The sequence below is a fragment of the Manacus vitellinus genome, unplaced genomic scaffold, assembly GCF_001715985.3.
Source record: "Manacus vitellinus isolate BGI_N305 unplaced genomic scaffold, ASM171598v3 scaffold_20_pilon, whole genome shotgun sequence".
Taxonomy (NCBI): domain Eukaryota; kingdom Metazoa; phylum Chordata; class Aves; order Passeriformes; family Pipridae; genus Manacus; species Manacus vitellinus.
This window is the reverse complement of record NW_021939471.1, coordinates 12,348,989-12,372,623: the sequence shown is the minus strand read 5'-3', so window position 1 is coordinate 12,372,623 and position 23,635 is coordinate 12,348,989. Positions and strand designations below refer to the sequence as shown.

Genomic DNA, 23,635 nt, shown 5'->3' with positions numbered 1-23,635 from the left:
CTGGGTCAATTCTGTAGCACAATCACAACTCTACTGAAACTGCTGCACCTTTCCTTTGTGGAGACTGTGTGCTGGGCTGAGACAGATTTAAATCTGATCTACGTCAGTTCACCATGAGTGGTAAGAAGCTTTATCCTACAATTACTTTTTTAAAGTATATGAGAAAATAACATGGTTGGAAATAATATAGTCTATGTTTAAAAAAAATATCATAAAATATACATCAGTTGGAACACTACCTGGGTGTATATCGACATTCAAAACCTACAACTGTTTCCAACACTTTGTAATGCCAACAATTTTAGAAAGCGAAACTCAGCCTCAGATTCAGAAAGCAAAACTCAGCCTCAGATTCTAGAAAATCTTCATAACTTTTTTTATGTCAACATCACTCTGAGAAAGTAAAACAAGCACATAATACTAGTAACAAGTAATATATCCATTGTGCCATCGAAGTGGTTTTGTACATACTGTGAAAGATGCCGTGTAAGAAAATCAATTTAATGTTGTCTTAGCATGTGAGAATTAAGTCTGGTGCAGTCGATAATGTACTTATTTCGTGAATAGCCAGTACATTAGTGATACACTAATATAGATGACACACAGCATTATCCAGTCTATTCTTGTAATAGGTGGCCTGTTACCTTTCACGTGAAGAATGGCACTGGATGAGATAGTGCCGTTCAAATTTTTAGCCCGAACAACATAGAGGCCAGCATCTTTATCACACACCTTCTGAATGAACAAAGTATGCTTTGTCTCCTTTTGTAAAAGCTTTAAGTGCTCATCTGCAGTCAGTTTCTGGCCCTCCTTGTACCTGAAGCAGAGAGTCAGTTTTCAAGTCAGAGTTATATCACCATATGCCACGCAGAACTTTGCAAATTCAGACAATCCCCATAGCCCTACATTGACAGCAAGAGAGAGAGCTCACTGCTATGCTCTCATTTCTCAGTCTTAATCTGTCAATATGGATGAACAGTTAAACAATGCAAATTGCCGGATAATACATTCTTAACATTAAAAAATGTAGTTCTGAAAATGGTTTTCAATGAACAAGTCACAGTTATCTCACTGCAGTATTAGAGAGGTTACATGAAGGCCTGGGCCCTCAGTTTTGCACTGAAGCATTTTTGCTAGTAAGGTCTTGAGTCAACCCACATCCAACTCATGAATAGCTCTTAAGGCTCAACATACAAATATTCTGAACTTGTGTCTTCAGTATAAAGGACAGCCAAGGACCTTCCTCCATCCCAGCCCATTTAATGTTTACTTAGCTCACACCTTCAAACAGGATAGAACAATGCATCAGGAGTTACTTCAGAGAACTGGCATCATATTCTAACACTTGAGGTCCTGTCACTATGTATTGGTATTGAATCCTGATTTACATATTGGAAATTAGAGAAAATCCTGTCTCTTCTTGCCTTGTGATGTTTCAGCATAAGCTACATTTAACCTAACACAACCACAGAAATATTTTTCCACATGTATATCTAATAAAAATGTTTATATCAGTACAAAATACATGTTATTGATTAATTTTTAATTAAAAAAAGTCTTTTTCCTATTTCCATGAATTCCTAATTTGCAAAATTATTCCAGTTGAATGCTACTTTTTTAAAAGATAATATATCAACAGTGCGTATATTTTCAAGCTAAATTAATGCTTTCTTACAATAAAATTAAGGTATCACTTGTTTCACCAATAATATTCCTCAATCTGTGCAATACTGGGATTTAAAACAAGGTAACTTTATTGATACCAACAGAGTATAGCACCAAGGTTGCAGTGTCCAGTATTTTTCTCAGTGCAACAGAAGAAATTTCAGTTTACCAAAAACTTACAGTTTAATTCTTCAAATGTGTAATAATAATATTAGCATAAAAATTTTTCCAGTAAGAGGCATATTTAATTTTAATACATTAAAAGAAAGGCCTCCATTGTGAAAGGCTAATGGAATAAGCGGAGAAAAGGCAAATGAGGTAAAAATGGAGGAATGCCAAGACATATAGAACTATTACCAAAATCTTGAAATCCTGTCCCTCTTCTAGTCCCTATTCCTTTTGGTAGCGAAGAGTCATCCTAAAAGTTTATATTACATCATCTGTACTTCTCACAAATGCAGTATAAAGTAATCTAAATAGACATATAGCAATGAAGAGAGATTGCACATAAATATATCATATAAAACTGATTCTCTTAATGTAGATATTTAGGTGGATTTTTTAACCTGTAACCTCTTGTTTTTGACAACTGACTCTCACATATTTGTAAATGTGTACCTATCTTAATATATATGTAATCACTATATAAATACTTTAATGTGCACACACATCTATGTATCTGTCCATACATAGTGCCCAGATCCTGAGAAAATGCAAATGAATTTATTTCTGCTAAATCTGTAGTGTGCAATTATTTTAAGAAATTATTGAACAAGCGAGATGTGATATTCTAGAATATAGAAACTATATGATGTATTTGCTTAAAAATAATTGGATATGCTTGGAGTAGTTTGATACTCTCATTTTTAAAATTAAGTACAGGGAGACTATTTCAAGTTGGTTAATTGTCAATAGGAATTTTGAAGGTGGAAATCATGCAGCAGTGTGGACTAGAAAGGATACAAGCCATTTATTCTAGTCTCTAGATTAACTGATTTGGTTATAAGTGGTTCATGGTGGCTTGCTACTAGGTATATTTACTACTTCTCATTGTAAGCTACCCACCATGTCAATGTAGGCTCTGGGAATCCCGTTACTTCTACTTCCAAAGTTACCGGAGAACCTTCCATGACGCTTTTGTTAGACAGAATCTGGGAGAAATTAGGCGCCTGTCCAGTTAGGTTGGCCATGCTGTTCTTTTCTGATGAACTTTTAATCTCTTCTCGGGTAACCATCTGCCTCTGACAGGTTCTGGTGGTGTCTGATTGAAACACGAAACCCGAGAATGCATCAGGCAAAGCATGCAGCCTGTCCCGGGTTTTAGTACAGTTATTGAAGTCATGCGATTGTTCTTGCGATTCTGCCGTGCTTTTGTGAAGTTCAAGGTGTTGTAAATGTGTTTTGCACACTTCACTCATCGTGCTAAATACTGGTTTGGCTTTTATAGTGCAAGAAGCAGTGCTAGTTTCAGATATTCCTTCCAAGCTGCAAGTCAAAGGAGATACCACTCTGGCTTTTGCATCAGAATCTGTTAGAGAGATACAAAACTTCTCAGAGTGATCTGATGGGCTTTCTATTCTATTAATTGTAGCATCAGCAAAAGCAGAATTTGTTAAGAGATCAGACACTTCCACCATTTTTTTCATACTAGTGGTTTTCTGCATTTGCAAGCTATAGGAGCTGACATGCAGACTATGAGAACTACAACAGCACTGATCTTCTAGCTCTGTTTCAGAATGTAAGAGGTTGGATTCTGGTGTCTCAGAAAGTGGTGGCAAAGAGATATCATCAGGTGATATACATTCATATTCATCTCCGGAGAGTATTTCTTCTGTCAGGAATCCAATCTGTAAACTATCCTCTTTGGCTGAAGATGACAGCTCTGTATCCTGTGAAATAAGATCCTCACCAGCTGGACAGATAACTGGAATATCAGCCAATATATTCCTCTCCTTGAATTAGGAGAGGAAAGAAGAGAAAGGAAAGAAGAAAAAGAAAAACAAGAAGAGAGAAAGAGTTATCATTCAACACATTCCCTCGTGCAGAATCTAGCAATAATATTTCTTCTAATTAAGCCTAATGCATTCTGAGCAAAAGGAAACGTGTGGAAAAAGCTAATTTGTCAGAAAATGTTGCAGCAGCAAACTGGAATTTCAAAGGGTTCAAATAGATTCTAGAAGACCTTATTCTAATTATATATAGGCATGTATTATAACAGTAACAGTGAAAGAAAAATTACCTCTTTCTATAAACAAACGACAATCTGTGGATTTCCTGTAGGTGCTGTTTATAGGAACATTTGCAAGGGGAAGGTGAGGGAGGAGGTGGTCTAATTACATCTAAATGGGAAACAATTGCATAGCGATAAAAATATATTAACTTGACTGTTAATATTAGTATTAACAGTCAAGTTGCTGGACTTTGATTCTTTGAGAAAAATAGTCATGCTCAACAGTCAAACAATTAAAAAAACATCTTTATAATATTTTCCAAGCATTTTATATTTCCTCCATTTTTTTAAATTTTGCCAGCTGTTCCATGATCCTGCCAAATATTAAAAGGGAAAGCAATGTTAACATTATTTTTATGCTATCTTGGATACAGAAAAAAAAAATTCCCTTTCATCATGTTCCAAAGAGAATTAGGTGAGGCAGATGTGCATTAATTTTAATCACAAAGCATTAGAAACATTATCTGATTTGTTAATTACTTCTCTGCCTCTTAATTTTTATATGAATGTGTAATCACATATTCAGATTTCCTTTGTGCAAAGGCTCTCAGCAGAGGTATTCATAATGTTTTCTTATGTTATTCTTTCATTGCTGAGTTCTATACAAAAATATGTAATCTACCAAGCAAGGTGTCTATCACCAATAAATACATTAAAATACAAAAATACATTAATTTAAGCCCACTCAAATCGACTGAGTGATACACTGGATGCCATTGCTTTAAAAACCAGGTCTCTTGGGCAGCATCCAGTACAAAAGTGTAGCAGTACATTTGTTTTGTGTTTCTTTTGGCCTTACTGCTCTAAATATAAGCTAATATTAGTGCACAGAAGTAATAGAACCTCACATCTGCCCTGGTCCTTTAGATATGTTAGTTTTAATATAGATGTTTTTCCAAGTTACTACATTTGTTTTTTCAAAGCCATATGATTCATACCAGATCCATGAATAAATGACTGGAAGAAGGTTGGGATTTTACTGTGTCTATTTTACCAAATAATTCAGTTCAGTTGTAGGATGAATTCCAAGTCTGACTACTAAATGTGTTTTCCAGAAGCAGCCTATCATGAACTCTGAACCCTGAAGAGCTGGAAAATGACTCAGGGGAAAATGCTGTGGGAAAGAATGACAGGTGGGCAGCAAGTGAGCGAGCTGTCATATAGGCTTTGACAGTAGGAGAACTTTCAGTCCTGGTGTGTCACTTGGGATTAAAGAAGCAGGAGGATCAATGTGCCATGAGAAGGTCTAGTTCACTTTTTAGAGTGTTATATTTGAACCAAATTAATACTGCAAAAGTAGCTTGAAGAAGTATAGAAAAAATTAGAGATGGCTGGTCCATTAGGCAAGGAGGCTGGAGATGGACCAGGTCTTTCCTTCAAAAGAATGGAAACAGAAGTCTAGAGAGAAGAGCCTGATAGTTCTTTAAATGAAGTATGAAGTGATGAAAAAGGTGGAGGCATCATGGTTGCCGTAATTCACATCTGGTATTTGCTGTTTCGCATACCCTTGACTTCTCTCCTTGGCAGTTGAGGCACAGTCTGACAAGGATTGACAAAGCTGTGGCTTAGCAAAATAGGAAATAGGGCAATGGACATCTGCTGGGTGAGGTGATTAATCTGAAGGAGGCTCTTTGGAACAGTCACAAAATTTTGAGTGAAATTGGGGCTCCAAGTCAGTGGTGAAATTCCCACTGACTTGGAATGGAGGTAAAAGAATTAATTAGGCCTAATTTTGGCTCATCAGCAAATGACAGGACATTCTGTATTGAACTGAAGGGAATGTTATTAGTTGATTTTCTACAAAACATCACAATTTAATGTCTTGTAGTATTTATCTACCTTATCAGCCTGTAAAATGGAATTTTTAGATCTCTCAATCAGTTACCAAAGGATCCTACCTTTCTAAGGAGTTAAATACATTAGCACCCACTCCAATTTACCAGACTATTTTCCATAGTAAATGATTTACATTTGCATTCAGGATGCCAAGCCTTCAAGACATTCTTTAAGCTAAAGTAAATTAATCTCATAAAACATAGATCTTAGTATTCACTGTATTTCTAAGGCTTCACTTATTCTTTGACAACAATGTCACACTGAACTGCTGACAGCTGTAGTTGTGTTCCATCATGTTTGCTATGAATGCTTTCCTGTTATTCCCATTATTGTTAATCAATTGCTTGTTTTTTCAGGTTTTTTGGTAATACTGTAAATGAGAATATAATCAAAGCTCACCAATCCATAACAATAGCCCTAACTTTTGAGACATAGCAAAGTAAGAAGTAGGATTCCTTTGAGAATACACAATGATGCCCATCAATTTGATTAAAAATAAATTAACAAGAACAGCGGACAGATACCTGTTTAGTGTTGGTAGGAGACAGAGTATTGCTTCTCTTCTCAGCAATGCTTTCTGAATTTGTAAGCAATTCACCTGACACCATCTGAAAGAAAATTGTTTTAAAAACCCACTTTTTTTTCCTGATTAAGACATTTATGATTCAACAAATTATCATAACTTCCACCATTACTTAGCTCAAATTCTGAGCTATGAGATTTCTCTCATAGGATAATACTTATAAATCAAACACTTTCAGAAATTGTATCTAGGCATCATATGAATACTAGGGCTCTGGGACATACTAACAACAGTATCCTCTATTACTTCCTATATTCCCTTCAGTCTTATTACAAAGGAGACAGCAGAATGTACTCTTTCCTCAAGGAGGAATGGACACAAAGAAGACATCTACACTAAGGATATTGTGGCAATAGGATCAAAGAAAAATTGGTAAAAGATTAAGAATATAATATTATTTTAGAAAAGGAGATATATAGGCATGTTAAAAGGACACTAAAAAAGAAAACTCAAAGGGAAGAATATGCGGATTGTATAGAAGGAAAAGGGATAACTGAAAAAAACTGAAAAACAATTGATGAAGACTGCACTGATAAAACCCATCTTAACAGAGGCTTCAAGAGAGAAAAGCAAGAAACTTTCCAGCAATACACAAAGTCCTTTAAGAAACATACTTCTAGTTATTAAAAAAAAAAGCATATAACTAACCTGCTGCTTTTGCTCCACAACTTTGTCTTTACCAGTCTCACATGCTTCTTGGCCATTTATTTCTTCTTTTTTAACAGTAACCAACTCTTCAGAAAACTCAACTTTCTGTCATGTGAAGAGAAAATCAAGTAAGATTATACCCAATAGAAAATAGCAATTCTTGGCTGCACACTGACTTATGCTCTGTACAGCAGAGGGAAGAAAAAAAAATAAAGAAGTGAAGTCTTATCTAAAACCTGTCATCACACAGGTGTAAATTGCTTATGGCAAGGAAATGCAGCAAAACCTGATTAATTCATTCCTGGATAAGCAAAGACAATATTTTTCAAAGCTGAAAGAATCTTTTCTGAGGCAAGGAAATTACAGGATGCCAAAGACTGAAGAATTCCAGTGGCTATTCAAGAATCTGAGGAATATTAACTAATTTTGTACCCAACTTCAGAAAGGGGAAACAAAGGATTAAGAAAGTAAAACTATTAGGAAAAAAAAAAAGAGGATAAACAACAAATCCAGAAAAATATCAGGATTTCAGGAAGACTCAACTTTCACTAGAGTTTAGGAATGGTTCTGTGTGAAAAAAAGTGTTCTCCATCTCTTTGATGAAAGATAACTTTAAACTTATCAAAATTTGGAATTGGACTTTGATGATCCTTGTGAGTCCCTTGCAACTCAGGATATTCTATGATTCTATGGAAATTAGACAAAACTATTACAATTAGTTTGAAATTCCATTTCTCTTGAAAAGACCATATTATGTTGAGCAAGCAGAAAAGATGAAAGGGTCAAGCCCTGTTTTGACAGAACCTGGGGCTAGCATGCTGCACACAATAGCATTTATGTAATACATGGGCTGGGAGAAGAACTTAGAAAAACTGAATTGGTGTTTTTGTTGAAGTTTCTTTATAGTCACGGTGCAAGGCAAAGCCTTCTTTCCACTCACCTAATGAATTTTGGAACTCATTTATGTTTCTGGCATCTCTTACCACTTTTAAGGATATTAATGAATAATCTGAATGTTTGTCAATTTTATAGTATAATCCCATCAAAGAAAAGTGAAATAACATTAAGTATCAATAAAAGCAGGATATTTAAGCATCTTAACTTTTTCAACTGCACAGAAGAATTAACTCATTAGCTACTGCTATATGTGGGACATTTTTCAAGTATTACTTTGAGAATGGGGAGGTGGAGTAGCAGTTCTTCATTACAGAAATCTAGCCCTATCAGTTGTGCTCCATAATTCCTCCTCACTTAATATGTTATACTTAATTACACCTAAAGCAGCTTATCAGAATATGAAACTAAAGATGTTGTGGTTTTCTCTAATTTTTAAGTCAAAAGCAATGCTTTTCTCACTCAATTTACTTTGGTTTTAACACAACTTTTGGGATATCTTCTCCAAGAGGGAGCCAAGCTAAGTTGTTTGGTATTTTGTATATCTAGCAGTTACCTGTGTTTTAGTATCAAAGGAATAAGAAATATGAAAAAAAGCGCATTTGTCTAGATAATCAAAGAAATTGTGACATTTTCCTCTAAAGGTTTCTTGAAAGCAGTAACAGCTCTGAAAGAAGCAAACAAAAAGAAACCTAGAAGAAATATTTAGTGCACAAACAAGCAGCACTTCATTGATTCGTGACAATCATTACCAAAGGTAGTGGGAAAGAGAAAATTAAGAAGTGTTTCATACTGCCATAGATGATCCTCAGCTAAAAACACCATTTCAGACATTAAGCCCAACAAGATAATGTAGATGCAACACATTCTCCAGATTAAAAAAAATACCTTTATCTCCTTAAGTTCTCTCAGAGATGTACACAACTCTTCAACAGAACTAATGATTTCTTTGTACTTCAATACAGTTTTTTCAACATGCTTCTTTCCTTCTTCAATACCTACAAAGGCAAAATAACATGAAAGTAGAACAGAATGCCTCAAACAGATCAGTATAACAATCAAGGTACTTTGTAATTGCAACACATAATTACATTTTTCTATGTTTTGTTTTGCTGAATTCTGTGATTCACAGTAATGGGGTTTCCTACCTCTTACTAGCTTACTTGAGATGGACTCTCATAGTCACTGCAGGGCTTCTGTCTCTTTAGTGATACTGCTTTAAAAGATGCTGACCTCATAAGGTGTCTCCTAAACTAGTTGCCATATTATACAGCTAGGAGGCACTTAGATCCCTGTTATAAGAAGTACAAAACAAAGGCATGATAGAGAGCTTTTTCCCTTGTAATAACTTAAAGAACCCAAAGTAGCTTCTTTCTCCTGGCATTCCTAATCAGCTGTTGACAAGAATCAGTTCTGTCACCTCCTTTCCCACAGATAAGAATGTTTAAAATACTGAGGAGGCTTTAAAAAAAAAAAAAAAAAGAGAGAGAGAGAAGAAAAAGAAGTGATCTGTGCTCTCTGAATTGTCTTTCTGGCACTAAATTAGAGGAAATTAAAAGCTCGGCCTGACTCTTGAAATTTTTTTCAGATTTACTACTTGAATTGACAGGCTACACAGCATCTTTGTACATTGGGATGGTCACCTTATCTTTGGATAAAATAACTTTATAAAGTATATAAAAATTACAAACTGGAGGGATAAAAAAGAAAAATATGAAGCTCTTTTGACTTCTGTTTTTTTCAGTCAACAATGTTCCAAATCAATACAATAGTAAATACAGTATCTACATAGCAATCTATATTGTTTGCTAAAAAAATCTGGCAATCAAGTCGCACTATTTATTCACAGTACTAATGTAAAATGTTAACTTGGTACTGAGGTATCAATACTATATCCCTATAATATACTCTGACTTCAAAGGCTTGCCTCTCTGTTATGAGATAGTTTAAACCATGAAGTCTTAATTCCAAGCTCATGAATATTACAAGGACATTAACTCTTCTATTTCAAGGTGAACTTAGGTTGTATACAGAAAAGTAAGTAAATACCAGACTGTATAGTACATATTTTTTGTTTCTTGTAAATATTTATTTTGAAATCCTTCAACCTCTTCCAGCAAATACTAGAAGACAACATTTGATTTTTGAACTTGATGGGATTTTCCTCTTAAATGAATAAATCTAGGAATCTGTTTACAAGTTACCGTATTTTTTCCCAACAGTACATTACCAGATATGTCCTCACCATATAGCTGTTCAGCAAGGTCCATAATCTGCTGAATTTTTTCTTCTTGTTGAGGCACTGTAGGCTCAAGAAACTTATTGAATTGCTTATAGAGTGTCTCTATTGCTTCTCTTGTTTTGCATTCTGCAGAATATTCGCCAACTCTAATCACTGTTGCACTCACATCTTCAAACCAAAATTGACACTGAGGAATAAAAAACCTGTGTTATAATGGCTTATTATCTCCAGTTCGAGCTGTTGTAGAACAGTCTTAGATTGTAGGATTAGTCTTAGACTTTCCATGATCAATGGTATACAGTATGTCTTAGATTTTCTGACTTTAATCTAACCTGAAAAACATTTCTTCATTACTAATGGTGTTTCAAGTATTAACAGCTGTTAAATTTTCATTAAACATTCGCCCATGCTCATCTTGCAAGCATGGTGAGGTTATTGGTTAAAGGTTCTGCAAATGTAAGTTTTATTTCTTATTTCTTTCCACCTTATATATCAACTGACTAATTTCAAAAATTTCATATTATGGCCACAGTTATTCTATTGTAAGGGCAGAAAGGTTCTCTAAATTTATTGTGCCAGTAAACAGGGTTTTTGGTCTCAGCAGCCATTAAAGTTGTGAGGAATCTTTCTACTGACAAGAATAGGCTTTAGAACATACCCACATTAAACACCTTTGTTAACAATACTCAGAACAGGACAGAATCTGGTGTTCATTCAGTATCACCAGTATTGCACCACTACGGGAAGCAGTTAATAACCATAATTTCTAACTGCCATTGAAATCAGTATTTAAGTCTGTGTCTATTTACTGAAAGAAAAGTTTTGAGTAAAAAGGGATACTTTAGATTGAGAAAAAAAAAAGTTTTTAGTTCTAAGAAATAATTTATTTCAGTTAAGTGAAAAGTTTAAAAATGTAAATGTGCAACAAATTTAACAATTTGCTTTGTTAATGGTATATGAAAAGCATTGATCAGATCACTGGACACTGAAAACATATTTTAAACAAAACTTCAGTATTGTGATCCATCATTAAGGGAACTTGTCATGCACTTAGATCCCTTTGGAGATATGAACAGTGCTATTTCTAAAAATAAACAATGATGACAGGAACGTACTTGCCCCACAGCAAGAGCACCAACACAATGTGGCAAGAGGGGAAAACATTGTTACAATACTGTTATGATCTTTTGTTTGTTTGTTTTTAAAAGAGACAATACATGAGGCAGTCCTCAGACACATTAAAATAAAGTTATGAAAGTCACCAAAAAGACAGACTGCAGTTCAGAAAAAAATTATAAATATACTCAACAATTTAGTCTATTAAAAACAATTTATATGCTTCTGCTAAGGAACTAAATATTTTACATTTCAGTTCCAGAATTATATAAAAGACAGTGGGTACTGTGATAATCTGGCTCTAATGGCTTGATGGCTATTAGAGAGGGCCTTGTTGCACTTTCTGTGTTGCCTCAGAGCACACTTAGAGAAAATGAGCTCCTAAGTACGGTCATAGATATGCTGAATGGGAACGAAAGTCATATGGAGGTGGAGACCCCAGTCTCCCAAATATGATCACATTGCGCATTTTTTCCCCCCTTTCACCACGAGTTTACAAAGAAACAACAAAGGAAAATAAGGGGTTTTTAACCAATTCATTACTTTCAGAAGCCACAGATTATGCCTGAGGCAGTTATAGGAAGTTTTATCTGTTATCCTGCATCATTATTACAGCCACAGTGGGGGTCTCAGGTTTACTAGTACCTCTTTCATCATCTGTTGCAGTTGCTCCACTAGATCCAGATTTTGCTTGTAATCTTCCACAACCATGCTAAAGTCATTCAGTTGTTTTTGTAAGTCACTGATTGATCCCAAGAGGTCTCTAACTTTAGCATTAGGTTTATTTGCAAAAGAGTCAAGGATGTGCTTCTCTAAATTATCCATCTTCTTCTTAAGAACCTGTTTAAAAGATGTAGCAATGTAAAATAACATAGCAAAAATGTTTCTATTTTTAGGAATAAAATTAAACAAAAAAAACATGGGAAAAGCATACAAACTTATTTCTTGTCCTGTGTTTTAAAAAGTTTCTGTTTCAAAAATCAAAGGAAACTTGAGGGCCTCCACAAAGCTGATTAAAATCAATGTAAATTATCTTTATTAAAGGTATAACTGAGGTAACTTTTTTCAGCTAAAATATAAATATCTGTAGTAATAAAACATGGTCATGCATGAATTGCAATTAAAAAGGTCATTGGAGGAACAGTTTCTGGTGAATGCAAAGAATGGGTAAGGCTAGCAAGGTTCTAAGTTGCAAATGAGCATAATCAACTCCAGGCAATGGATACAACAAAATATTCTGAAGAAAAAAGTTCATTTTACATTATGAAATGAAAAAGACAAGAAAATAGCTTGATGCAAAAGGTAATTATTTTGGTTTTTTAAGGAGAGGAAAGACTAGGTCACACATATTGTGAAGGAACAGAGGCAAGAATAAAAAAATAAATAGAAAAATAAAGAAGGATAAAAGGAGTGAAGACAGAGAAATCAGAAATTGAGATAAGATCATTTCACTGAAGGAAATGGAAGAATAATGGGAACAGAATAACAAAAAATGTCTCAGTCAATGACTGAGACAGGGGAATGATATAAAGCTGAGTAACAGGGAAGTTCACAACATATTTTGTGTCTCCTCTGATGTGCCTGGCACAGGCCACAGTAATTCAAACAGTGAAGCCTTTACTAAACCTAAAATTTCTATTACCTGTGTTTTCTCTGCATATGTATCAACTTGCTGAATCTGTATTTTAAGTACTTTCAAATTTCGAGCTTTTTCAGTTTTCTTCATATAGTTGAACTTCAAATTGTTGAACTTCTTTTTGAGATCTTTAAACGATTCTTTGAGCTGAAACAGAGTAAGATTATTTTTTAGTAAAAAAGAAGAAATCAGCACATATCAATTTACATTTTTTCAAGAGCTGTTTAATGGAAAATTTGAACACTTAACATTTAAGACATAAATTAATAATACTGTGCCATCTCATAAAGCATCCTTATTTCCTCAGAATTTTTTTACAGTAATGGAAAACTCAATCTTGCTAAATCAAAATTTTTGCATTCTGAATGAAGAGTATTTTTTTCAGAATGGCTGGGGCAAGAAAAGAACTGGGGCAAAGGATGAGATCCTTGCTTAGACAATCTATGAAAAAATCCAAGATTTATCATTGATTTTAGCTAGAAGTAGATGTCCTTCAAACACTTTAATCCACTTAGTGGAAATGATAGCCATGTGAATGTATACCCATACTTAGTTTCAAGAAAAACATAGTTTTGCTGGGCCTGGGCAAGTAAATTTGTATTTCTGTACCTTTCTCCTGCAACACAACATTCAGTTTATTTCAGGTTGGGGGATTTTTTTTGTTGGCGTGTTATCCCATCCCCACCCCTTTTTCAGAAGTCCTGCTTCTGAAAAGAAGTTACATATGGGCTTAATTTTATGCACTGTGCTAGTCCAAACATCTTAGTACAGCTTTTCACAGCGTACAAAGAGGAATACAGCTCTTTGTAGGATCAAGATGTAGACTATATAACCACCTGACTTTTGAATAACTATGCAGAGAGATCCTGCTTAACAGATTCAGAAAGCCCCACCTAACTCCTGTTAGATAGATTTGGTACCATGTGATAGCATTACTACCAATTAGCACTGACTTGGTGCAGCAAGCCCAACACTAGGGAAAATTATTCTTACAATAATATAAATTGTAATGAACTAGTAGGTCCAATTATTAGGTGTCCATGCCTTCCTTTTCAGATGGACTTACATCAGCTGAGATAACTACTATTAAATCTGGTAATATTAAATTTGCTCTAAAACTCATTAATTAGATGGAATATAGCTATATTTTCTTTAATCTGCAGAAAATATTACAAAAGCCAGAATGATAGGAATGACACCAATGAACCTCTAAAAAGCTACAATTTCATTTACACACATATGGATCAGATGCATTGCCAATTTACCAGAAAGAGTTAATACACATCAAAAAGAAGAGTGATATAGGATTAACATAACTTTTAAAGGACTATGACATTTTAAGCATAGTTTTATTTATATTTTTTCTTTAAAAGCTATGCAATTTTTGATTTTATTTACAATTTCAAAACATTCTCTTGGATATTACAACTACTTTTGAATTTCTTTAAGCAACAGACAAGCACTGGACAAGTGAAAAACTTGCTTAAAATAGGTACTATTTTAATTGCATTGCAATTCCATGACCACATTTTCAAATTATTTATAATTAATCCATAAAATTTGAAATGGAAGAATATAAAAATGACTGAAATACTGATTATAAGAGTGTCAGATCATTTAGGTAAATAATATTTTGCTTTTAGGATAATGTAGAATAAATTATGTAAAATTACATTTGTCTAAAGACACTTATAGAAAAGAAATGCAGCAGTTCTAATGCTTTAGGATCTATTCTTGCAGACACACAAATGCAAAGAATGTAACTTAATTAGTGTTAACAAGTTCAAGTCATATCCACAATTTGATAACTAAATATGTATTTGAGTCTTTTTTAATATTAAAAAGTCCTACTGCCTTCCCCCTGCCCCCCTGCTCCTCCCTGCCAAGGAATCCAGCGAGTAACGAATGTTTATTTTGCAGCTACTGTTATTGGAACAGCTAAAAATCAATCACCATTATTATTATTATATACTAATGTTAATCCATCAAGGGATATATTTTTCATTTTCATTTCATCTAGTGGGATGTTGGCACATTATTTCAGCAGTGAATAAACAGATGGTGCTCACTCAGTGTAATGAAAAGGAAGGGAGTTCTATCACTGGCACTGTGATCTCCAGTTAGTTTAAGCTCTTTACCCTGCCTAAGTACGCAGAATAATAAAATCTATCTAAAAGCCCTCCGTTAATAAAATAGCTTCTGCAGAACAATATTTTTTTATTCAGAACACAAGAGCCTTATTTGCTGCTCCAATTTTGAGGGAAAGAAAAGATGAACAAGAGTTTATTTTAGTTTATTTCACTAGTTTATGCACATACATAGGCTGGTAGTGATAATTTATAAGGCCAGAGGCTCTCCTCATAGCTGTACGTGAAATGAGATCTCCTTGTTTCAGACATGATGGCTCATGTGTCAAAGGTCTGCAGCTGCTGTCACTCTTCGCTTTTAGCCTCAGTGGAAAAATCAGATTCAGCTCACACTTGTACATCATCCCCTCAGAGTGCATGAACACAACTCCTGCTATCACCAGCAATTGTACCAAGGACAACATATGGCTCCCAATTTTTAGAAATCTGAATGTATCTCAGTTTGGGAAAGACTAAATGGAAAATAATAAAGGAACTATGCATCCTTTATGCTTCAGTGACTTTAGCCTGCTGGTTCAATGGAACTTTGTGCCTTATCCATTGTGTCATAGTCATTAATCAGGAAGCTGTTCCTAACTATAGTTTCCCTGTCATAGGTGGAGTATGATAGTTGAGGAGAAGGGTTTAAGTACCAATTGCTCCAATTTATCATATGACTACAAAGTCAATGGAAAAATTAATTTAAAAAGCTGTTTTAAACATGTTTTTGTTAAGAGTACCATTCCAGTAAATGCTTTGATTCCTGTGTGATCCACTCTAGGAGGGACTTCAATGTTGTTAACCCCTCAACTTTCCCTTTCTATTCATATATAAAACATTTATTAGCATTTATAATCAAAATACCCCATGAAAGCAGGTTGCCGAAAATAGATTTTCAAAGTGACAAAGATTAAGAAACAGTCAGACAAAGTGGGAAGAAAGAAAAGGTGCTGTTCAAGTCATTAATTATTACTTTATTCCTGGGGCAACAATCAACATAAATTGCAAGGTAAGAAGTGTGTTACATATCAGTTCCTACTGACTCGTGAATAAAGATAGTTCATTACCATTTATGGTTAAAATCTATATTTTCAGTCATATCTTTCCATAAGTATATAAATAACGACATGAAAAAGAAATTAGATGACTAGGGAGAGCTGAGAACTTACTTCAGGATCTGTTACTCTTTTGTTGTAAGTTTTGTGCAGACATGCCTAAACGTTATTTTTTAAGCGATCACCTAAAGAAAAGGCTATTTCATTGGAAAACTTATCATATGCAATTAACTGTGTCACTTATAATTCCATGAACAGATTCAATGTAGTATTAAGCTACAGTTACCTGAGGCTAAACTCAGCTCTATCACAAATGATTGCAGTGTAATGCAGCAGAGTTGCAGCTCTTCAGAGGCTACCACCCAAACTAGCAAGCGAAGTAAGAAGCCCAAACCAACAAATACAGATTCTAAAAGTCATATGAGCTTTCCTTACACTTTTCAAAGATGTAGAGGGCATAAATTCTTTTTTTTTTGGGCCTTGCCAAATTCTCTTTACATTAGAGAAGGCACACAAAAGGCATGCATTTTACTCTTCTGTCCTCCAAGACTGTTTCAAAACTCAGGCTATAGATCCTTGGCTATGAATTTCAGTATTTGTTTCCTTGTTTCTTATAAAATCACTAATATGTTACAAACACAGGGAGCCAGCCAAGGCCTCTAAGTATTTCTTCAAACACCAGTTGAGTCCTAATCACCAAAGCCCTCTCTGACATGCTGTATTTACACACTTAAATTAATTACATTAAACATAAATTAACGTAAGTATTTACAGCAGAATCCCAAATATTTTCAGTTAACTTTAAAGTTTGCTCTGTACACTGATAAACCACAACTAAATTATCTGGTTGGATGTTTAGTATGTGATAGTCATGAACAGCTGCTGCTTGCTGCTGGCACATTAAATATTCTTTTGCTTAGACACAGTAGATAGTAAATAGTTTGTTCACATGGGTCTGCAACATACTAGCAATACTCAATTTCTGATGATTAGATTAACAAAATCTAAAAATCTAAAATACTGAAGTGAATACTCATAACTAATATTCTTGAAGTAGTTTAGTGGTTTCCTGACCCCCCAACAGATATTAATGGAAAAAAAAAAAAGACAGATATTTTTAGGAAATATCTTCATCTTCTATGTTATCCTCTAATAGAAAAGCATTCTAAAGTAAAAGGTATCCACATGCCAAATTAGTATATTTCATCTAGTTTACATTCAAGATTCAATGAGGTTTGGGGGATGACAGGTTTTAACTTAACCAATCAACATGGCTTCCCAACTGAAATTGAAAAATAAAATAAACCCCAATAATTAACATTGTAATTGCTATGCAATTATTTTACAGAATGTGTCCAGTAACTATAAGACAAAACATACATTTTGCCATATAGGGCATGTGGTGAGTAATACATCACTGATGTGACTTTTCATTTAAATTTGAGAGACAGAAGGTTTTTTTTTCTCTCTACTCCCTGCTCTCCCTGATAGTCTAACTAGTAATAAAAATAGAAAAATAGTTCTTCCTAGAAAGGAGTCATGTTCTCTTGCCCTCATTATGTAATCCTAGAATCAAAGAACAGAAACAAGGGATTACTTTAACAGTGTGCCTTTGAATATGGCCAGTTTACAAACAGACTGCTCAGTGAACATTTCCTTTTCTTCAGCAAATTTGAGGGGTTTTCAGTAAAAACCTAACTAGAATACTTTATTTCAAATGTCAAATATTCTGATTCTGCCATGACACTATGAATTATAATGGAACTTCTTGTTTAGGTACTTCATGCTTTCATTCTCTTCTACAGCATAGTTCCCTCTGCCAGAGTTCTTCTCCTTACCACCTGCTGTTTCTGTTACCTCCTCAGTCAAGGAGACACCACAGGAGACTGATGCACAAAAGATCAAAGTGAAACACAGCTTATAACTGGAAAAGAGACTAGAAGTATAACTGATACTAAAAAAAATCTTTTTTGATCAATGTGTTTTTTCAATTTCAAGTTATCTTTTTGTGAAAATGGATACTTCTCATAAACAAACAATATACTGTAAAAGAAAAGAAAATCCAAACAATAATTTTTTCATTAAAAATAATTGGGACAAAAATCTCAGTCATCTATTCACTAGTGATTTTTAGAAAATACAATCTTTCTTTACTTGGGTGTGGATTTACTTAGCAAAAGATAAAAATAAGAAAATACAACTTTAAATGTCCTGTATTTTTACTACATATGCTTCACACTGTAGGGAACATTAGTTTGCAATACTTCGAGCTCAGAATCCATTTCAGTACTTCATGGATGCAGAGAAGTGCAATCCACAGAACATTAAGTTTAGAGCCCATCAGCCTCTTATTTTAATGGATTACTCTGAGAAAATTAATTCTTTGAAATATTTTTCATAAATTATTTTTTTTGCAGAAACAACTATCCAATTCAACTTGCTAATTTGTGAATGGATTTTTATTTGGCCTACCAAGATGCTAAGTTGGTAATCATATTAACTGAATTTCATATTCCTAACTTAAGTTCCATAATGCTAAATTCTAGTCTCTTGTGCCAATGAACCTTTCCTCCTAGCAGTTTAAGTATCATATCTTTTGCTAATGAAAAAATGTTAAAAACTAAATTACTCTGAAATTTTCATTAAAATACTGAAAGTTCTTTCTAATAGCCTTACATCAGCAATTTATATAAATTCTACTTTTGTTTGAAACTTTAGCTCCGTAAGAGAAAATCTGAAGACTCATGTTTCAGATGGAGCTGGCTGAGAAAATACAGCTGCTCTATTTCCAGTCCTCTTGGTACAGTGAAAGCACTTTATTGCCAGCCCAACAGCTTGATAGAATCCTGAACTGCAGAGGCACACAGATTACTATTGCTCCTGTATGGATCCAAGGTTGCTGTTTTTCTGGATACATATGAAGCATTTAGGGGAATGGTAAACAGATATAGAACACAACAGCCCTTTAAACACATTTATCACATTTACCTCATTTATCTCCTCTTGAGTGGTGCAGTGTTGGAAATGCTGTGACAGTTCTTCCTCATACTTATCAGCTTTGGAGTTCCAGTTAATGCTATCACACTCAAATCTAGCAAGTTCTTGCTTCAGATTCTTTACAGAAACATTCAAGCAATTCTAATTGGGGAATAGACACAGAAATTTATTGATCTCAAGAAATTTATTGATTTAACCAATCTAAAATAAAAATAATTTGAGGCAGAACATGCTTTGTCAGTCACAATGGACTAGAGTAAACTATTAAACCTCCGCTGTAAGGAGAGCAAGTACATAGTAGTTTCAATCACTAGTAGTCTGGGGAGTAGTTTTGGGTCAAAGGCACAACCTAAACATGGTGTCTTCTCTGAGAAAAGAGGAAATGACCTACTATAGTCCTTTACAACCTGCTGAATAGCTCTTTTCTGCCATAATCAATACATGGAGTCTGAAGGGCAGACCAGCAATGTGAATAAGCTAGGCAAGTCATAAGGAATGTCTTGCTTTCTTCCTAAGTAAATACACTAACACAGGACAATGAAAGCTCTGCTCTGACTAAATACCTCTTTTCTAAAATTATATCCATCTTGTCATGCAAATCAGTCCTGAATCCACTAATAAGGTAACATGGTTATTATATTTCTTTTTTTGTTCTTCTGCTATCTTTCTTTATAGGAGAATAAATATGCAAAGCATCTTTTACAAGGTAGTAGGGTTCTAATATATAGATGTGGCATCCCAGAAACCACCATCAGGGCCTGGAACATCACAAAAAATACTAGAGGACAGAAAGTCATGCTTTTTTTTTTCCCCTGACCAATGATATTTTAAGATCAATTTCCTCCCTATTTCAAATCTATTTCAGTTTTCTAGAGTAAATCTGTTCACAGACCACTGAAAAAAGAAATCAAGAATTCAAAGAAATTATTTTTTCTTTACGAAAGCAATTTGTAATGTAACTACTGAAAAATAAGTTTCATCATTTAATGTCTTCAAACATTAAATATATATATTTTATATATTATATATTTTATAATATTATATATCTTCAAACTCTAAAGGTAGAAATCTTACAATTATCAACTATTTTGCATTTTATACCTTGCTTTTCAAAAAAATGATCTTAAAGCTCTTTAATTTTCTCAGAGAATTAATACATTCTTGTACATCTAAAATTCAGCCAGATAGCTCCAATAATCTTCCACATTTATCCTTGATTTCACAAATCATTATAATTATACTCACACACTGCTGCACTGCAGACAAGATATCCACTCCCTGGGTAATAAGTAGTTTATATAGCTGTCTAATATGTGCATGTTTCTCCTGAGAATTCACAAGGTAGGCTTTAGCATGGTGCACATTTTCAGGGTCCTCACATATTTCAGGAATATCCAGTTCTCCTGATTTTGATAGACATTCCAGCTGAAATACATAAACATATAAAGCAATGTGTGTTTAAAATAGCTTACAATTTCTTCCTTACCCACCTAAACTTTGTTGAGGTGAGTTTAAGTAATTAAATTTGGGTTCAGATCTGAATTTTAAATTTTACAAACTTCATGCAGTTTTAGATCCAAAATTTTATTCTGTTCAATAGGCTGATTAATGCTATTTCTTTGGGGAAAAAGGAAAAAAAAAAAAAAAAAAACAACAGGGACCAAACCCAAAGAGAGTTTAACTGCAAGGGGAAGAATGTATATTTTAAAATATAATACTCACTTCTTTTTTAATGTGATGGAATTTGACTGTCTTGTTGAAAATCTCCTCATATTCTATCATTGCATCCTTTACTGTTTGATGGAAATGAATAAGCTCACTTATTCTTTCAGAGTTCTCTTTCACAGGAAATCCTTTCTGGCTTGGCAATTCTAATAATTTTATCAGGTACTCAAGCTCAGCATTCAGTTGCTAGCAAAAATAGCAGAAGTTACTCAAATTGCACAAATATACTTGCAATTTTTCCTTTACATTTGATGAAATAACCATCTGACAATTGTAAATTGCCTTTGAGAAAAGTCAATGTCATACACTTTAAAACAGTCTCCACATACTGTACTTTTTGCTAGACACAAATTTCAGCTGTCACTGAGAAACAGCCTTGGATGAAAGCAAGTCAAACATAATTATAGGGCACTGAATTGCTAAAACTCAGACTATTCACAGGAGGTAGGAAGTTCAGTATGAAGTATCTCAGCCTAAAGTATCAGTACTCTGATAAAGTATCAGCAGCTCTAAACTCAAAAGCACGAAGCTGATACTCTCCTTGCACTTCCACCACCCCAATGCTTGTGTGTCACTTTAATACATAGCTAACACTTCACGACATATTCTGTGGACACTGAAGGTAAAATATCTTCTCCCCTACCTTAAAAACACACACAAACCCTTCCTCTTTGAAAAGTCATGTAAAACACAAAACACTCTAACCCCAGACAGTCTCTGGGGTCAATATAAATGTGGATTTTTACTGCACCAAAAAGAGCTTTTGATCCACCATTAACTCCACTAGATTGGTCTCTCACCTGAAACTGTGGTTTCATTTGGTTCACCTTTTTCTGTAGTTCCAAAACAATTAAAAGGTCACTTCCAAGGTCAACTGGTGCTGCAAGCTGGAGAGCCTCTTGAAGAATCTCTAATCCACAGGTAGTCTAAAATATAATCAAACAGGTGAGTATCTCTAACTATAGTGAATAAAAACCCCCACATTTAAATTCAAATCTAAATCTGTAATAAGAACTTTCTCAAATCAGACACCCAAATGCTGTCACTGAAGCCTCTCTGCCTCAAACCCTCTGACTGACCAGGGTGATAAGGAACCTTTAGACAGCTTGAGAAAACAATTCAAGCACCGAGACTAGAGGACCCACCCACACACTGTATTTTCTGTGATAACAGATGTGGTGGTGTAGTGATAAGTTGCACTAGAAGAACAGTGGCTACAAACCTCGTTCTGCTACTAGTCTAGATAGTGTTGCTTTAACGGAGCACTGCACACTGTCCCTGTGCCAAAGAGGTTTCAATTCTCTTTCTGTATGAATATGGTTGGACTTGAGTTTAGTAACTACTCGGATACAGTTTAGTTTAGTAGCTATTTAGTCACAACAAAATGTTGGTTTAAAAAAAAAAAGAAAGAAAAAAAGGCAAAAGAAAAAAGTATTGCTGGTAAAGCATGGATTAAACTTGTTTAAAACTTAAAATTTGAAGTGGAGACTAGGACTTGTATGCATTTCAGTAAGGGAAATAAGGATCAAAAACATTTCATGCTTCCTGATGACTGAATGGCAGAACAGACTATGGAGAAGTATTGTAAGTACCTTACTGATCATCACTGTTTCTTAAACGATATCTAAAATAGTTAAAGAGAGAGTCACAAACAAATGAATAACAATCACAGTTGCTATTTTACTTACAATTTTTAGTTGTTCTTTAAATATCTGGCACTGTTGCTTGATGGGTTTTACTTGAGTAATTTTAAAATTCCAGATTGCCCAAAGTTCAGTCAGCTCTTTCCTTTCTTTATTCAGATTAAAAATGATATCTTCTGTTACTTGTACAGATTTTTCTACTTTCAATATTAAGCACTCAATTACCTGGCAAATAAACAGACATATTTTTCCCACATATATTTTTATAAAATACAATTAAAACCTCATGATACTAAAGTCTCAACAAAGCTTAATAAAAAAACAGCTATTCTAGTGTAACTTTTTTAAGATTTCTGTTACATTCAAATACACTTTTCTCTTAGAAATAGGTATAGATCAACAGAATTTATATACTGAGGACATCTCTAAAGTTGGAGTTTAAAATCCAGAACAGGTCAGTAATGACTGAATTATTGCCATCTGATGGCTGTTTAACACTCATACAAAATACAGTAATTTTTGAATAGACAGAACTACCCAAAGTGGCCTTTTGGGGAATAAATAGCAACTGGAAAACAAAGTAGCTGAAGAAAAGACCACTCCTTTGTGCTGATAAACCAAGCAGCACTGAAGCATGGAAGGGCTAAAGTGTCTACTATTCCATGCTATACCTTCCATGTAGTTCAGTGCTACAACCCAAGAATATCATGGGAACAGGGTAGCAGCAAATATGGTGTTGAAACACTTCCAGGTCTCTAGGGAGATAAAACTTGAATATACGTTAAGACTTTCAGTGATAGAAGTGCAGCCTCATATCCACACATATTTGGTTCGCCATTACTCTGACTATTTTAACTGTGCTTGGTTCCATTCAGCTGTGACACACACGCTTCAGCCCACACTAACAGCCTGAGCACTTTCCCTCCTTCACTAGGCTTTCCCAGGTCATCTTGCAAGCTGCTGCAGGTTACCAACAACACCTTCCCCTTCTCGACCTTATGTAACTGCTCCCTAGTTTGTTCCATAAAACTAGAAAGAACAGCTGGTTATCCAGGCTGTCTGCATTAATTGGGGTTAGCTTAGGAGGTGTGGCGCAGGGAATGATTGCACATCTCAAATTATCAGCTCATGAAAGGTTGTTGGAAAACTAGATAGGGATGCCTAGGCAGTGTAGCTGAACCCAAGAATGAAAAGACACAGGAAAGATTATCTGTAAGTAGCTCTAACATCCATTTCTTT

General features: G+C 34.5%; 1 protein-coding gene across 1 annotated transcript in view; it reads right to left on the bottom strand.

Annotated features, from left to right (window-relative positions):
- Window positions 1-23,635, bottom strand: part of CCDC141 (coiled-coil domain containing 141) — a 76,269-nt gene that overhangs the window by 7,693 nt on the left and 44,941 nt on the right. Inside the window, exons 16-28 of the mRNA XM_025895018.2 lie at window positions 22,442-22,621; window positions 21,554-21,679; window positions 20,751-20,939; window positions 20,274-20,453; window positions 19,020-19,169; window positions 12,857-12,997; window positions 11,860-12,054; window positions 10,102-10,285; window positions 8,745-8,854; window positions 6,963-7,067; window positions 6,256-6,339; window positions 2,731-3,617; window positions 645-817 (exon numbers count right to left, since the gene is read on the bottom strand). Of these exons, the coding sequence (XP_025750803.2) occupies window positions 645-817; window positions 2,731-3,617; window positions 6,256-6,339; window positions 6,963-7,067; window positions 8,745-8,854; window positions 10,102-10,285; window positions 11,860-12,054; window positions 12,857-12,997; window positions 19,020-19,169; window positions 20,274-20,453; window positions 20,751-20,939; window positions 21,554-21,679; window positions 22,442-22,621 (2,704 nt within the window). The remainder of the gene's footprint in view (window positions 1-644; window positions 818-2,730; window positions 3,618-6,255; window positions 6,340-6,962; window positions 7,068-8,744; window positions 8,855-10,101; window positions 10,286-11,859; window positions 12,055-12,856; window positions 12,998-19,019; window positions 19,170-20,273; window positions 20,454-20,750; window positions 20,940-21,553; window positions 21,680-22,441; window positions 22,622-23,635) is intronic.